Source organism: Strix uralensis, chromosome 1 (genome assembly GCF_047716275.1).
Source record: "Strix uralensis isolate ZFMK-TIS-50842 chromosome 1, bStrUra1, whole genome shotgun sequence".
In the NCBI taxonomy this organism is placed as follows: domain Eukaryota; kingdom Metazoa; phylum Chordata; class Aves; order Strigiformes; family Strigidae; genus Strix; species Strix uralensis.
This window is the reverse complement of record NC_133972.1, coordinates 162,555,503-162,571,515: the sequence shown is the minus strand read 5'-3', so window position 1 is coordinate 162,571,515 and position 16,013 is coordinate 162,555,503. Positions and strand designations below refer to the sequence as shown.

General features: G+C 42.4%; 1 protein-coding gene across 16 annotated transcripts in view; it reads left to right on the top strand.

The window, feature by feature from the left end:
* MTSS1 (MTSS I-BAR domain containing 1) overlaps positions 1-16,013 on the top strand; it is a 126,814-nt gene that overhangs the window by 80,950 nt on the left and 29,851 nt on the right. For all 16 annotated transcript variants that reach the window (XM_074887758.1, XM_074887692.1, XM_074887732.1 and 13 more), the window contains exons 4-6: positions 10,756-10,840; positions 12,079-12,170; positions 13,920-13,994. In XM_074887758.1, the coding sequence (XP_074743859.1) occupies positions 10,756-10,840; positions 12,079-12,170; positions 13,920-13,994 (252 nt within the window). The remainder of the gene's footprint in view (positions 1-10,755; positions 10,841-12,078; positions 12,171-13,919; positions 13,995-16,013) is intronic.

Here is a 16,013-nt window from a genome sequence, read left to right as displayed (position 1 = left end):
GCTTTTAGTGGGGAAGCAGACCACAACACGGCCTCCTGGGATCTCCTCCGGTTTTGTCTCCCTGTTTTTTCCATGAGATGCTGAAAGGAAGGACCAATAACCAAACATGTTACACCAGTATTTGGAGGGGAGCAGTACAGGCACATGGACTTCTCTGCTGTGGAAGGAGGGACATAGTTTTGCGTGCAGTTGCTGCGAAGCCTTAGCAGCACTCTGTATATGGATTGCAGCCTTATTTAAAATTGCCCAGCCCCAATTGCTTTGATGATTAAGGACTATAAGATGAGTAGGACTTGGCTATAATGGTAATAGTACTCTGAAGGTTTGTTCTATGTGGAGTGTAAGGTGCGAATCCCCTCCTGCTCCTCTCCTAGGGGCTGTTCAATGGGAGGAGGTACAGAAGGTGTTCTGTACTGCAGTGAGGAATGGCTAAAATGATGGAGAAATCATGCTGTAAAGCCGCTTCTGTGGGCACAGAGGGTTTCTGCTCCCTTTTTAAGGCTTAAATTTCAGGATTTGCAGAGCCCTGTTCTTAATTCATCTTTGTTTTCCTTCTGTCTTTTGGCTTATAGCCTTTTTCATTGATTCAAATCCTAGTTTCCTGGAGCTTCTTACAGTTGTTCTTAGTAAGGGTGATTGATATTTTAAAACTTAGCCTTCTTGCACAGGTCTTATAAACCTGGTGTGCATTGCATGTGTGTGCGTCACAGCGGTCAAATACAGCAGAATTACATGCATCTGCTGTTACAGTGGTTGGGACGTGTTCGCTACAAGTCCAACAGAGCTTGTTTGGAAGAAGAAAAGCAGTTGCTCTGTCCTCACAGAAAAAGATAAGCACGTCCTTGGTGTTTTCATGCCAATCAGCACTGCTAAGTGTCTTGCTGTATGCTGTGTTTGTAATGTCGTATACCTCTGCAGCTTCATTTGATCTTTTCTACAAGATGTGCTTTTTTCTTTTTGTAAATCAAAGAACTCTTGAAGCTTTTCTCCTGCTGCACTCTTCATGGTTTAAGCAGGCACACTTCAAATGCAGCCTGACAGCATAGATTGTTTGGAAGGATTTGTGGGATAAACAGGAGTTTGCCTGCGGAGCATGTGAATCTGTGCATTCAAAGCAGCCAAAGATCTGGGGAGCACGGTCCTGTGCTTGTAAGCTGTCTCACCTGATCTGCATGAAGCCTTGTTCTTGTGTGCAGCTTGCTTCGTTTGCTACTTATAAGTAAAGGAGAAAATGCCTGTACCTTTTCTAAATTCAAAAGTATGAATTCAGAGTTTGCTGTGTCTTTCGGTGCGTGTGTTTATTGAGTTTGTGGCCAAAAGCACAAAGACCTCTGGTTTCTGTGCTTGGAGATGACTGTCCTCATTTCACTTTCTGTAACAGGTGGAATATTACTTTTTTTTTAAAGCCGCGTTCAGTGTTGTGTATCAAATTCCTTCATACTGCGGGCTTAAGCAGCCAGCTGGTGTCAAACCCATGCGGTGACATTCTCCTTTGCTTTTGTGAAAATTCATTATATTGTAGTAAAGCTGAGGAAGCTGAAGTTGAAAATAAGTGGGATGCTGCCAAAAAAAAAAAGCCCATCACTGAGGACAAAACTAGTTAACTGTTTGAGAGCTGACCTGATGAACAGTGCAACTGTCTTTATATATAGCACTGGGCAAAATGAGCTTTGGGGCCTTTCAGATAACTGTAAACACTGGTGCCCTGGATTCTTGTTACTCTTTCATTATCTGCCACTCTATTAAAGAGGTGTGCACGTTCTCCATGTGTCTGCTGATGAGTGTCCCGAGTTTTACAGGAGAAGTCTGCAAAGTCAGTGTGTTTTTAATCTCTAGGTTTCTACCAGGCCATGTTGAAATGAGTTTAGAGGTGCACTAAATAAACCAGGGGGGATGAAGTTGAGCCATGGGTATTTCAATACATATTTGAGATTATTTTTAAACGGCCTTTGGAGCACACAGGGCAGCTGCCTTGAGAAAGTACCAGAAAGAGGATATATTGCCTTTTGAAGCATCACCGCCAGCATCCACCCCATATACGCCAGCTGCAGTTAGAGATGATTAACGCTGAGCAAAGCACGAGGTTGCACCACCGAGAGGGAACCGTGTCCCTGAATACCTGGGGCGGGGGCAGAGCTTCTCCTTGTACCCAGGGACTAAAATGCTGCACTCAATGCTTAGGTGTGCATTGAGTCTTTTGATGGTTCGATGATGCTGTATCTTTGTATAACTAACTGAAACGTAACAGACTTTCTCTAAAATTTCTTGAACTGATAATTTCTTAAGGTAATTTGAATGATTTTTACTTCCCATTGTGCCTTCATGATCTTTTCCTCCGTTCACTAAGCGTGCTCTGTTGGAAGAAGTGACAGCGTGTAAAAATAGCACTGCCTTATCCTGCAGATCTGCTTGCTGTAGGGTTTCAGTTAGATCTGCTGACTTGAATTTAAAAAAAAATAATCTTCTGCTTTTTGCACCTGCTTGTCCTGGTCGTGCTTCATTCTGTGCTTTGGAGGCAGCAGCCATTTGGTCGTAGCTGAAATCCTTGCTGGATTGGGATCAGCAGCACAGGTGGTTGGGAGACCTGAGTTAAGGAGCTTTTGACTTTTGGGGCCAGAAGTTTTTGCAAGGCTGATAGCTAAACACAAAGAGGAGAGTTACCTGTAGGCTTTTCACAGCCTCTGTGGAAGTTGCCAGTTCAAAATAAGCCATGCGTGTTTTGCTGAGGATGTGGTAGAATTGCTCTTGGTGTTCCAAGCCATTTGCTGTAAGTGTATTATCCTTTCCCCTCATTGAATATTGCTGGCGTCTAATCAGATTACAACGCAGTTCATAGCTGTGCCCAGATGAAATAAGAGCCATACTTCAGAAGTAACAATCTTGAGTTACTGCCTTCTTCACACATTGAGCTGACATTAAATGTTCATTTAGAGCCAGATTCACGAAGGTACGGAGATCAATGAGTCTGACTATCTAAATAGGTCTGAACCACATCTCTGTCTTTCCACCATCTGGAACAGGCAGTGGAGCGTGGTCCTTGGTGCAGTGAGTATCCCTGGCTTATGGAGCCAGCCTTTAGATACCCGTCAGCTGGCAGCTCAGCTCTGGGGTGCTGCACAGGTATGGGTTTACCCTGAAATAGCACGCAGGCTTGACCTTGCATTCTTCAGCAGCTTCAGGAATTCCCTTTTCATTACAAAGAGTCCTTTTTATTACCGTGCTTTTTTTTTTTTTTGGAGAACAAGCTTGATGACTCACGTCGCCTGCCTTTCTTAAACCATTAGTGGGTGTAGCACTGGGAGCAAAGCAGTTGTTTCTGCTCAGATTAAGACCGTTAGGTTTACCTAACTATTCATAGAATGCTTTTGGAAATACATTTAACTATAAATTTGAAAAGAAATGGGGAAAAGGTATGGACAGTATTAGTGGGCACAGCTTCATCGTAAGGACAGATGTTTAGCAGACCCTGTTGGTTTTCAGTAATGAAATTATTTGTATTTCAAAGAATAAAATGTAAATAATGGCCCTTGGAAAACACAAGAGTGGTATTTGCTCTTCTAAGCAAATATGTTTCTAATGATGTTTTATTCTTGTGGCATTAAAACTTGGATGCGGAACTTGGAGTTCATAAAAATGAGCAACAAGCACCTGCAAGGTGGGATGGATATTAATTCTTGAAAGAAATCTCCAGAAGCAAAAGGTTGCTGTCTGTGCAGGCAACACCATCTATGAAAGGGAGAGGAGGAGGGACCAAGCCAGCTTGCACTCCTGACAAAAACATGCTCAAACTCGAGGCTTTTGTTACTGGGAAGCACTTCTGCCTGGACTTTTATTGCTCTCTAACAGGATGTCATGGTTCAGTGATGCATTTTATGTCTCTTACAAGTTTGTGAATCAATGACAGACTTCTAGATTTCTCCAAAATTGAATCGATGCATCCTATGGTAACTTAACTTAAACCTTCCCAAAACATTTTCAGCCGCCTGTGTGTGTGACATCTTCTTTAAGCAGAGGGCCACAGGTGAGCTTTTCAGCATGCCCTGAAGGCTGACTAAATCCAAACTGTCCAAAGAATAGCATGGCTTGCTCATGACCATATTTTATATGTTGGACAGACTCCGTAGTGACCTCTGTGTGCATGGGTGAAATTCTGACCCTGCATTTTTAATGGCAACACTCGTGTTGGCTCCCATGGGGCGAGGATTTTGCCGAGTGCTCTGCTAGGAGAACAGCTAGGGTAAGCAAAAATGCTGCTGAGCAGAGGAATAAGCTGGATTGGAAGAAGTCATGAGAGCTTTCTTGCATGTTCTTTAACATACTGACTGGAACGTGGTCATAGTCTGTTTTAAGGACTTCCTAAAGCTGGTGGTTTCCAGGGCAGGCTGTGGGCTAGGGATGGCTCACGTTTCCTGTTCCTTTTGCTTCTTTACTGCTTTAACTAGCTGCCACTGCCACTCTTCTTAACTCTTCTTCCTCCTTTAAAATCAATGCAAATGCAATTTGATGTCCTGCAAGTCCCATCCGTGAACAAATTGCTAGTTTCTTCTGCAAAAAGAGAAAACAAACCACCTACCACATTTTCTTTTCAGGGTTGTCTGGACTGCATGGGGCTCTAGCAAATGTGACAACTTCATATCAGGTCTCTATAAATACGTTTTCCAAGTGATTTGCCCAAAAGGCCACTCGACTGAACAATGCAAGCAAGCTGTTCCTTTGCAGTGACAACCGCAAATGCGGTACATGACAATGGCCTGCCAGGGTTGTTTTATTAAATTCAGTTAATCTGAAAAGTTTAGGTGAGTTTGACCTTGAATCTGCATTTGTTGATCCAGTCTTCTCTGAAAGATGTCTAAATGAAAACTTTTTTAAAAATTACTTCAGGAAATTTTTTTTGCTGGTTTTGAGCAGCAACTTTCAGAGATTTTGCCAAGCGCTGCTCAGAAAGGCTGAGTAGCTGTAGGAATAAGGGTGTCCTGTTTTCTTTTTCTGGCTGGTAGATGCTGAGCAACATCCCTCTGTTGTCTGCAGTTCTTGATGTGTTTTTCCAACTTACAAGCCTCACCTGGAGGCCATTGACACCGTGAAACATAAAGTGCTACCATCACTCCACTTTCAGGTTTCTGTCCCACCAGTTACACTTACCACCCCTTTTCCCTGGCACCGATCCCATCATCCTTGAGTTTCACGGAGGTATCCGCATAAACAGTTTTGCAAGATCAAGGTCTGTGCCCCATGTAATCAGTGATGGAAGCTGCTTGCTCTTCTAACAGCGTGAGTTTGGATAAGAGTTGAGTAATGACCATTAACTTAAAATGTCCTACTGTTAGTCATCCTGTCATAGCCTCCGTGTTCAGAGTTGTATTTAATAATCTAGCCTCTGTTCCGCTCCTGCTTTAATCTTTGCTCAAAAATGGAAGCCTCTTCTGATAACTTTGAAATTACAGAAATTACAGAAGTATTACACCCATTTTTCATCATTCTTTCCCTTTTGGGAAAGAGGGAAGTAGCTGGCACATTTGGACTCTGCCCTTGAAGATAAAGATGAGCTCGTTAATAAGTTGGGGCCTTAAAGGCACTTCCTGAAAGGCAGTCATCTTCTGAGCCTTCTGGGGTTGCTCAACAGTGAAGCAAGAGGAGGAAGATAAGAGGTCGATTGTAGTGGGTTGTTCGGAGTATACAGAGGCCGTGCAGTTGTACAGCTGCACATTTCATCAAATAATCATTTCCTTGATATATGATCATTATTAAATACAAACATGATGACTCCAATAAAACAATTGAGTCTCTCTCCTACAATCTTTCTCTGTTGTCTCTCTGCAATGTTGAATGACAAGCAAGCATCGAAAGAAAATCATTCATGCCTTTATAGTGGATTCATTGTAGTGTCATGGTCCACAGGCTTTCATTTAATTATCTTGCATGAAAATGGTTTTTGGTCTTTTACAGGCTTGGACAGGAATAGGGAGAAGCAGGGAAGGTGAGAGCAAAAGCATGTTTTGCCTTGCAGAGTTGCCTTTTACTTATAAGGCTGATGTTATCATCCACTTTCTAATCAAATTTGACAGGAGCATTTTGTTAAGCCACTTTCTCTGAGTGGGAATTCTGATGAATACAGCTCTCGTCTCCGGTTTCGAAGTATTACTTTACACCGTTCCCAAGCATTGTTTGTTTTAATGGATGAATTACTGTATGTCAGAGACGTAGGTAATTCATAGCCTCATTTTATAAACTGAGAGTCCAAGGCACAGTAGTGTAACTTGCATAGCTGCAGAGCTGTGAATGGAGCCCAGGTCACCCACCCAACTTGATTTGATGAAAAGTTTGCTAATGTGGCCTCAGTATTTCTCTTCAGGAAATTATAGCTACTGGAGAATGTCATGACTTTTTGCCGGGGTCCTGCTTGTATGTGAAGTGGAGACGGGCAGTGCTTTCATCATACTCTTGACACACTTTTGTTTCAGATGCTCTTTTTGCCACTAAGTTTGTGTGTTGATAGCAATGAAAAAGGAGTTATCTCCACTTGGTCTTCTGCCTGCCTGGCTCATGGCTCTGGCCTTGAGTAAGTAGGCAGTTGGTCACTTACGGAGCTGGTCTTTTTGAAAAGATAAACCATAAAACAATTTGGAGGCTGAAGCAGGTTTTGTATGACTGTGGCATAGCCCAGTGCAATAAACTTCTTACCAGATCAGCTGTACAGCCAATACCAGGACTTGCACACATGTTAATGTTGCTTGTAAGGTCCATCTCTGTTTGCAGAGTATGCATTTTGGCCACCCAGTCCTTCTGTGAGCAAACAACTACTGTAACATTGAATGATAATTTATATAAAGCATATGTTACTCTTGTTCACTAAGACTGTCTGGCTGAGACTGGGTAAAACAGGCAAATCCAAACTATGTCCCTTGTTATGTGTGGACATTTTCAAACCGCTGCAGTGGTACAAAATGGTTCCCTTCTGCCAGTTTGTGTAGCTAGCTGATCCCAGCCCTGTGGAAACAGAAGCATCACTGCAGTTCTGGTGGTGGGAACCAGCCTTCACAGAAACCTCCTGGCAGTTGAGGTAAACCGTTTGCGCCGCACATGTTCCTGGAAGGACTGCTGAACGCATCAGTAATGGCTGTGATGCTCCAACGCAATAAATCAAGGGGTGGTGAGAGGCTTGTATTTAATTTTTTTTGCCTTCTCAGGAAGTATTTTGATTCTTCACAGATAATATAGTTGGAAACAGGATGGTAAAGCTCTGTTTGGTGCTGTTAGAGTACTTAATACATTGAGGAGGAGCAGTGGGATTCAGGCGTGGGAGGAGATGAGCTGTACTGTCCTTCCTTCAGTCTGGTGACAGATTCTTAACAAGGGATTGCTGAGGCACCCCCAGAACGTGAATTGTTTTGGCATACCTGAGGAAGTGATCATTTTCAAAATGCTGCTGCTTGCTGTTTCAGCATCCAGAAACTCCGCAGGAGGTGCATCTGTACCTCTGTGGTGTGTCTCACCTAGATAGGTATATAGGGAAGCTTGGATGTTTTTCTTGCCTCTGCTAATCGAGTGAGTGCCAAAATTAAAAAGCCCCTTGTCTCTTGCAAAGGTTCTCTCTCTCCTACACTTAATTAGACACCAGTAACTTTGGCTTTTAAACAGGAATTGGAAATGCATAGTGACTTCATTGTAGGAGCATGTGTTGAACAGAGACCGGTTCCCCTTTGCTGGGGCAGAAGCTTCTGGCACGCAACAGCCTTTCAGTGGGTGCCTGCCTCCTGCCCCCCTCTACCCTTGATGGAGCTAAATGGGACTTCATGTCCTTTAGCTGCCGGGCACATGGCAGGATAGCAGTGGGTTGTGAATGAGGTGGCTCTGAGGAATAAAAGCAAAGCTCACTCCTGTCTGTGTCCAACAGCATTGTAAGCCTTGCGGCGAGAGACTGTAGAGAACTCTTAAAATGGTCCCATAGCAAGAGGAGCAGAGAGAGTGGCTGGGAAGACTGTATAGGGGACGTGCACTTACTGCAAGTGTTATGTTGATATTTTGCAGTACTGCAGAAATCTCATTTCCAAGGTAGTTAAACTTTGTTTATTCTGAATTCAGTTTACTGTAAACTCAGTTTATTTATCAATAAACTCAGTTTATTGATCGTAGCGAGTTACAGTTTTGCAGAGGAACAGGAATCCTTTCTTCTCGTAGCCATTTAGAGCAATTGTGTTCCCCAACATTTCACTTTTAGGCAGGTTGAGTTTATCATTTAAGCGCTGTTTGGGAGGGATTTACAGTCTTTAGGGAGGGCCGAGCAGCACCTTTCTCGACAAATGGTTGGCAAGAGCTGCTGCTTCAGAAGTTCAAGTCACCTCACTGACCCTCGCCAGCACTGTCCAACTCCCGCACACCTCGGCATGGGACATTAAAACGAAGCCTCGCCGGCCCCAACCCACTCCCCGCAGCCCTCCCCGGGTCCACGCTGACGGGGCTGAGGTGCTGGCTCAGCCCTCCCAAACTTTCCAGCAGTACCCCTCATTCCTCTTCCTGAGCAGGGGCCTAAACCCATCTTCTGCAAAACCTTGTATCCAGAAGAGGCATTAAAATCTTCTCAAAATGATTTTTTCCCCCTTTGCTTTGTTAGAATAGTCTTTATTCACAGAATAAAATTAACACCTCATACTTCCATGCTCTTATAAACAGTTATGGGTAACATGAAGTTTCAAAAGGTGGGAAGAACCAGTAACCCCCCTCATCCTCAACCAGCTGGGTTTGGTTTTTTTCCTATGGAATAACCTTTTTGTTAGAGGCTTTATTTATTTTGTTGTGTGTTTTTTTAACAAGCACAACTACCAGTGTATAGACCTAATTTGTATAGCTGTTTTGCTGACCTTGCCCATCCATTTGTACTATGTGTTGAGGCGATATATTTATACTTTGGTTATTGGGGTTTCAGTTAAAATTTTGTTATCTTGCAATTTAATATGAATAGTAACTGACCCTTGTTTCCTAGTCTTCAAAACACATGGTGCCTTATTTCCTATTTATTGTTCTGAAATTATTCTTCCTTTTTTCATGTAGTGGGCTTAGGAAGGAGTGTCACTTAACCATTGACAGTCCTTAATATTTCAGTATTTCAATGAGTTTTCATCCTGAAAAACCTGCCTGTTGCTTAAACTCAATTGGGAATTGCTCTGCCGATGGCCGTGGAAGTTTTTGGTTCATTTCTCTATCTGTGCTGTTGGAGTTGTGCTTCGTTAGGCTCTGAGTTACTTTTATTTGGCAGTGGCTCCAGAGAAAAATGCACATGTTTTGGGACAGAGTTCTACTTTTTATTGTGGACATTGTCCCTTCCTCCAGTTGCTTTATCTCCGTTACGCCTCTCCCCATCTTCTGTATTGCTTTCAAGTTACCAGAGTCTATTGCAGCTTGTGCAAGTGCAGCATTGCCGGAAGAGATGGGTCCGGATCCAGGCTGGATTCCATATGCTTTTCCCAGCCACCCGTATGCAGCAAGGCTACAGCTTTTCAGTGTTACCAAATAATTTTATTTCAAAAGCTCCTTATAAAAACATGAGTAATTGGGCAAGTGACAAAGGACTTTCTGTTTATCTTTTTGAACAATGGAAAATACCAAATAGCCACAATTTGTTCCAGTTATTTAGTGTCTTTGTTCCGGAGCCATTTTGTGGGCACAGGATTTAATTCTGCAAGAATGCAGGAAGATGATGACTTGGTTTTGTGCTTAAAAAATAAAAAAGCTATTAAAATTTTCAAGTTTCATTACTATGAAAATATTTTTTACTTGCATGATACCATTTTTAAAGCCTAAGGAAGATATTTTACTGTATATCACAAGTCTAAGGTTATTTTAATAATCAAATGAGACTTTTAAATAGATGCTGATATCTTTGCCATTTCAGAGAATACTACAGTTTGGAAAAGCTTTGTACAAAGGTTAATGTTTGTACCCTGAGAGCAGTAGATGTGGCTAGTAGATAGGAACTAAGCAATTATCAAAACTAACTCTAACCAAAACAAAATTACATTGAAATTTAATAGACTGATCAAAGTTGGTAATGCTGATTAAAGTGGGAAATGGAGGAACGTGTGCTTTTAAAAGGGAAAACTTCAGAGGAGGAACACTTGCAAAAAATTATTCTTGCTGCCATGCAGTTGTCAGAAACCGAGATGAGTGAGGGTATAGAGCAAATAGTGCCACCTTCTGGCAATGTAATGAAAAATATGTGTGATCTGAGATGGCAGGTACGTGTGAGATACACTGATGGTATGTGTCAGTGATGTAGGATTAGTTACATATTCAGGAGGAGCAAAATCCTTCTGAGTCATTGGGTCTGAAGGATCTAGAGATGGGAAAATTGGATCGAATCCCTTAGGTTTGTTTCCAAAATGTTGAAATAAACTGTCCATAGACACCCACTCGCTTGCCAGCTTTGCTTCTTGTCTTTTGACATCTCGAGCTTTTTTCTTTTAACTCTTCTGCCACGGAGTTGGGCCTCGTGGCACATAAAGCTGCTGGGAAGAACTGCGTTTTAATTGTGTTTAATTGGTCAGTTCTGGTCTCTGGATGAACAAGAATTAATCTCTTCCCAAGGTGGTAGATGTCCCTGAGGTCTGCCCGGTTAATAGCCTGGTCGATTCTACAGTTATGAGTCTGGTTTACAGTTGCTCCGAAAGACTTGGCATCTGCCTTCTGGTTGGCATGCCTCTACACCACAGGCAGGAATCTCCATCAGGGGTCTCACCTGCCTTGTGTTTTGTTTTTTAGGTGGTACCAGAGAGATTGGGTCTGCTCTCACCAGGATGTGTATGAGGCACAGAAGTATAGAGTCCAAACTCCGGCAGTTCTCAAGGTGAGTGGCTCTGTACCTGGACCGGAGCTCGAGGTTCATCTTTCATTTGCTACTGGGAAGCACCTAAAGCTGTTCTTTTCAGCTGATCTCTGACCGTGTCACTGAGAATGATAGTTGTTTCCTCCCCCTCAGCACAGCAGATGTGTGAACATGCAGGATTTCACTGCATGTTTTGGGGATTGGGCTGATCACCTCAAACCACTCTAAATATTCCCGCCGTAGGTTCCTGTTGCTTGGTGCTGAGCAGGCAGCTACTGATGTGACCGACCTGTCTTTGTTTCAGGACTTAAAGCTTTGTCACTGAGTTTTAAAGCAGCAGCAAGTACTGTGCTGCTTCCTCAGCTTACTGGAGAGCCCAAATAGCTTGTAGCCAAGAGAGAAACTTTCAGCAAACAAGTATGGAAAACACAAATTCTCTCACTCCCTTTTTGCAGTTAAAGTTAGACTGTAGAAGTAATGGGAGAGAATTAACTCGTGTAAGCTGGTCTATACATAAACAACCTACTTCTGTAGTAAGTAGTAGTTTGCACTTGTGCCTTTTTTAACCAGACTTAAAAGTTATACTTGACCTGATGTGAAACAAAATGATGCTTCACCCTTTGCCTGACAACCTGGTATGTTTTTTCCTGTTTAAAATAAAGATATATGTGAAATTGGCTGTGAGGAGACAACTTTAGTTTCCAGTTACCCCAGAGTTAGCTGTTTAAATGATTCAATCCCAATCTCATTAATTAGTGGAACATTACTAGTGCTGTATCATGGACTCCACTGGTGAGAGGTGAGGCACATCAGTGGGCAGGATGTTGTTTGCTTGTACAACTGCTCTGTCTTCTTGTGCATATACATGTGTTATTTAAGTTTATAATCTTCATGGCTGCATGAACCTTTTTGGTCTCTGGAGCATCCATTTTAGACTGCTCTGTGTGACAGATGAGTAGGATCTGACTGTTTACATTGGCCCTGTTTTGGGTCACTCCTCTGGTTTATGCTCTGTTCCTCACTGTCCTGAACTTCTGTGCAGTAATTCTGGTTATCTTGTGATGTGGATTTTTTTTGATCCAGTCCTTTCTTTTGCTTTCTCCAGCGTAAACATTTTTATGTTCTGATATTTACATTGTGACACTGGTAGCTGTCGCAGCAAAAAGTAAAAATACTCCAATATTGACCTTGGCTCTCTATATAAGAATAGGGGCATCTGCAGGATTTGATTGCTCTTTGTGTTTTTTCAACAAAATTAGTGCTTTAATTGACTGTCTGATAAACCCACTTCAAGAACAGATGGAAGAGTGGAAGAAAGTGGCCAATCAACTGGATAAAGACCATGCAAAAGGTAGTTACAGAGGAAGAATTCTTTAATAGGAGTAAGATTGTAATATCAGCTTTTCTTCCTCTTTTCATGTTTGTACTGGGGAACTGAATGACGTGCTTAAATATGTATAGCAACCTTTCTCTTCTAAAACATTCCTCTCCCAAAGTGCGTAACAAATTTTTAACCCTTGCGTATACATTTTGAAGGTTTAGTTTGCAGGACCCCAAGGGATGGGTTGTTTTTCTAGACTGGTAAGAACTGACTAGCTTTGACTGTTAGCCCACTCTTACTGTATGATCTCCAATAGTGCTGAGGATTGCGGATGCTGCTTCTATCCCTGCAAAGCCCTGGGGTGTAGTTAAAAGCTAACTGTAAGATCATGTTATGTCTCAGACATAGTGTCCTCCAGAGAATGCACAGCCCTGTAAAACATTCAGCATCGTCACTTTATATCTGGTACAATACAGAAATGTGCACCTGGGGAAGGGGAAAGCTGTGTCGTTGCACATGGGATGCTCAGAGCTGCGGTGCTGATGATGGCTCCAGAGGCCCTCCTGGGGGAACGAGCAGGAGGCAGCAAAGTCTTGCACAGCAACAGCATGTTGGTAGATGCCTTTGACTTTGCAAAACTTGTATTGGGAATGATGGCCCTCTAGCACAGGTGCTGAAAGCAGGCTGCAGTTTACCACTGACCCTTGAAAACTGAAGACTTTTGCTGTGTCTGAAACAAGCAGCGAAACCATAATTTATTTTGAGAAGGGTGAGAACTGATGGAAAGAAGTGTGCTTGGCCTCCAAAACAGGACTTGTTTCTTGCCCCATTATTACTGTGGTCAAATAGAAGCAGCTAAGCCAGCAGCTCTTGAAAAATTTTCCACGTTGTGCTGCAGAGGGTGCTAAGCGGGTAATGATCAGGAGGGAGGAATCACCTGGGTTCCTGCAGGTAGGGGTGATCCCAGCCAAAGTGGCACTGAGATTTAGGGTTTAGGGGGTAGACCTGGGTGTTGGGGGTGCAGTTGGCCCCGATACAGTTCCTGTGCCCGCCACCAGCCTGCTTCTGTTTTTCCATCTATAGAAGAGTAATAACATTGACCTCCTTTGTTAAAGTGTATGTGTATATGTATATACATGCATACATGCCTTTTATCTTTTTTTTTTTTTCCCCAAAGTATCAGTTTTCATATCTGGTACCTTTAGTGTGCCTGGACTAGAGGTGGGATATTTTGTTCTGGGATTTTAATTCTCCCGGGATTTGCAGCTCATCTGAAAATGAGGACAACTGCAGTGTGCTCCACTTCATCAGCAAGAGCTAGCAATGTGACCCTTCCTTGGGCAAAGTTTTAGCACCCTCTCCCTCTGCCTGACTCTCATGCTGGAGAGGGATCACAGGATATTCTCTGCCTTGCCATTTCTGGATACTTGTTTTTGAACACAGATGTTTCGAGAAACCTGTCATCTCTGTTTTCCATTTCTGAGAGTGGATGAGTCTCTGAAATGAAAAGCACTCTAATTTTGTACTGTGTTCTCAGTTGTTATTTCTGTAAAGGTTTTGTTTATTTGGGAAAGATTTTGGTATGTGAATGTACTCACACCCTAAAATGTTATATTAAGCCAAATGTATAGGCACTACAAAATGCGAGTTCTAAGTCGCGTTGGTTAATAGTAGCTGTCCTCTTAAAATTTGTAGTCTAATGTCTATAAACATAGCCTTTTCTGTGAAAAACATTTGTTTTGTCATTATGTTGATAATAGAGACTGTGTGTTTTTTTAGAATACAAAAAAGCCCGCCAAGAGATAAAAAAGAAATCATCCGATACACTGAAGCTACAGAAGAAAGCAAAGAAAGGTAACTTGCTTCATGCTTGTACTGTTAAAAACCTTTTGTGCGGTGCTCATTGACAAAGATTGAACAGCGATAGGACTTTCTACTGTAATAATTTGGTCCCCTGTATTGTATTCCTGGTACATACTTGAACACCAGGGTACAATTACTATGTGTCATTTAAATCATATTCTGAAGCTGGTATCTAATGTTCTTATACAAAAGCCTTAAAACTGTTTGTACAAAGTCAGTCATGTTTAAAATAGAGCACTTGCTGCTAACTTACTCCTGTTAGGAATGTTGACACTGTAACATGACTTGTGCAGATACCTGTAAAATATTCTAGAATCTTTTGGAATAATATAAAAAAAGCCATTACATAAACGTTCTGTAACTATTCTTCCTTTCTACCACCTTTCTTCTTTTTTTTTCTTAACAGCCTGTAATCTCCTAAACCTTACATTATTCCTCAGAGTGTGAGAAGGTGGCATGGGTTGTTGTCAGGGGGAGGGCACTTGGCAACCATAGAAAACTAAAGATGACTAAGAAAAGAAAAGGAGTTCTCCACAAAGGCAATCTGTCTTTTTTAGCAGCTGAATCTCGTGCTCCTGTTGCTCTCCCACCACCATCTTGTCACAGGAGTTTCATCATTATGTTAATGGCAACGTGCATCACTGATAGCTGCAGCATTGCCATCACTAAGGGTTTTACTTGGCTAAGTGCAAACGCCACCAAGCTTTGCAAGAATGATATGGAGCTTGTACAGAAGCAGACTTTCTGGTACCCTTTCCCGGCACTGGGCTCTTCCTGGCTGGGTAGAAAGTGTGGTTTGAGCAGCTCTCAGCCTGCAGGTTGCAACTTGTGCTTCCCCTTCTGCCTAAAAACTGTGAGCCCAGGGACAAGCAAAATAAATGCTGGGGCAGGGAGTTTCTTGAACTTTTTAAATTGTGTAAGTGTTCTCCAGAACAGGTGAGCTGTCTCTAACTGTCCTTCCTAATAGGTGAGTCAATAATTACTCTGGTAGAAAGCCACATGACTGGAAAACTGCTCTTGAATTTTAGCTGACTTTAGATGAGGGATGAGGGAGGGAGAGATGGAACCCAGCAAGAAGGAGCTTAACTCAGTAGGCTATGTGTCTGTATGTCTGTGCAGAAGTTTAGTGTTTTAAATCAGAATGGTCATCTTCAGGAGGACATGATTTTTTTGTGATAACATTTTATTTTTGGGTGATGTGTAAACATGTTTCTCATTTCATGTGATGAATTGTCTGACTTCAGATCAACAGCTTTAGAGAGTCTGTGATATTACCTCTGTTTCCTTCCCTTTCTTCTCCCTTTTCTGGTCTCATTGCTTCTTGTCCCTGTGTGATAGAAACAATCCCTCAATGCATGGTAGGTGAGAGCTGAGGAAAGCATGTCCGTGATCTGGGAAGAAGGAACCATTTTTTGAACCTGTTTGTGTGAATTGACAGCTATGTGGCTCCATCTTTCTTTTATCCTGCTTCTGAGTATAAATCAATCTGCAGTCTTGGAGGAGGAGACAGAATTTTCTGTAAGGTGGGAAGAGGAGAGAGAAGCACATAAAGCCTTCTGGATAAAAACCCCACTGTTCTCATACTGCAGACTCCACCATAGGTGTCTTTCAGCAGTGGTTAAAGCAAGTGGACTTTCTCCTTGGATTTTCTGGGTTCCTATCTCCCTCCCAAAAGTGTGCCATGTCTAGTGACGAAGGTCAGCACACTGGTGTCTTGTCCTCCTTCAGGATTAAATATCTTCAAGCAGGGAGTGGAACAGGCCTCATTTTGCTACCATTTTTATAACAGCCATGCTATGATTGAAGACTTTTTTTATTTTTAATGTCATTTCCTTGATTAATTTTGCTGTTATGACATGCTTCTGGAGTTGTCAGTGAACCTGCTGTATTTCTGTGCTGTATCCCTCAGAACTGCTGTCACACACATGGCGTTTGGGTCCAGAGCACAAATCCAGTGGGGTTAAAGCTGGTTGCAGAGGGACGTGTATGGGGAAGGTGGGAGCAATGGAG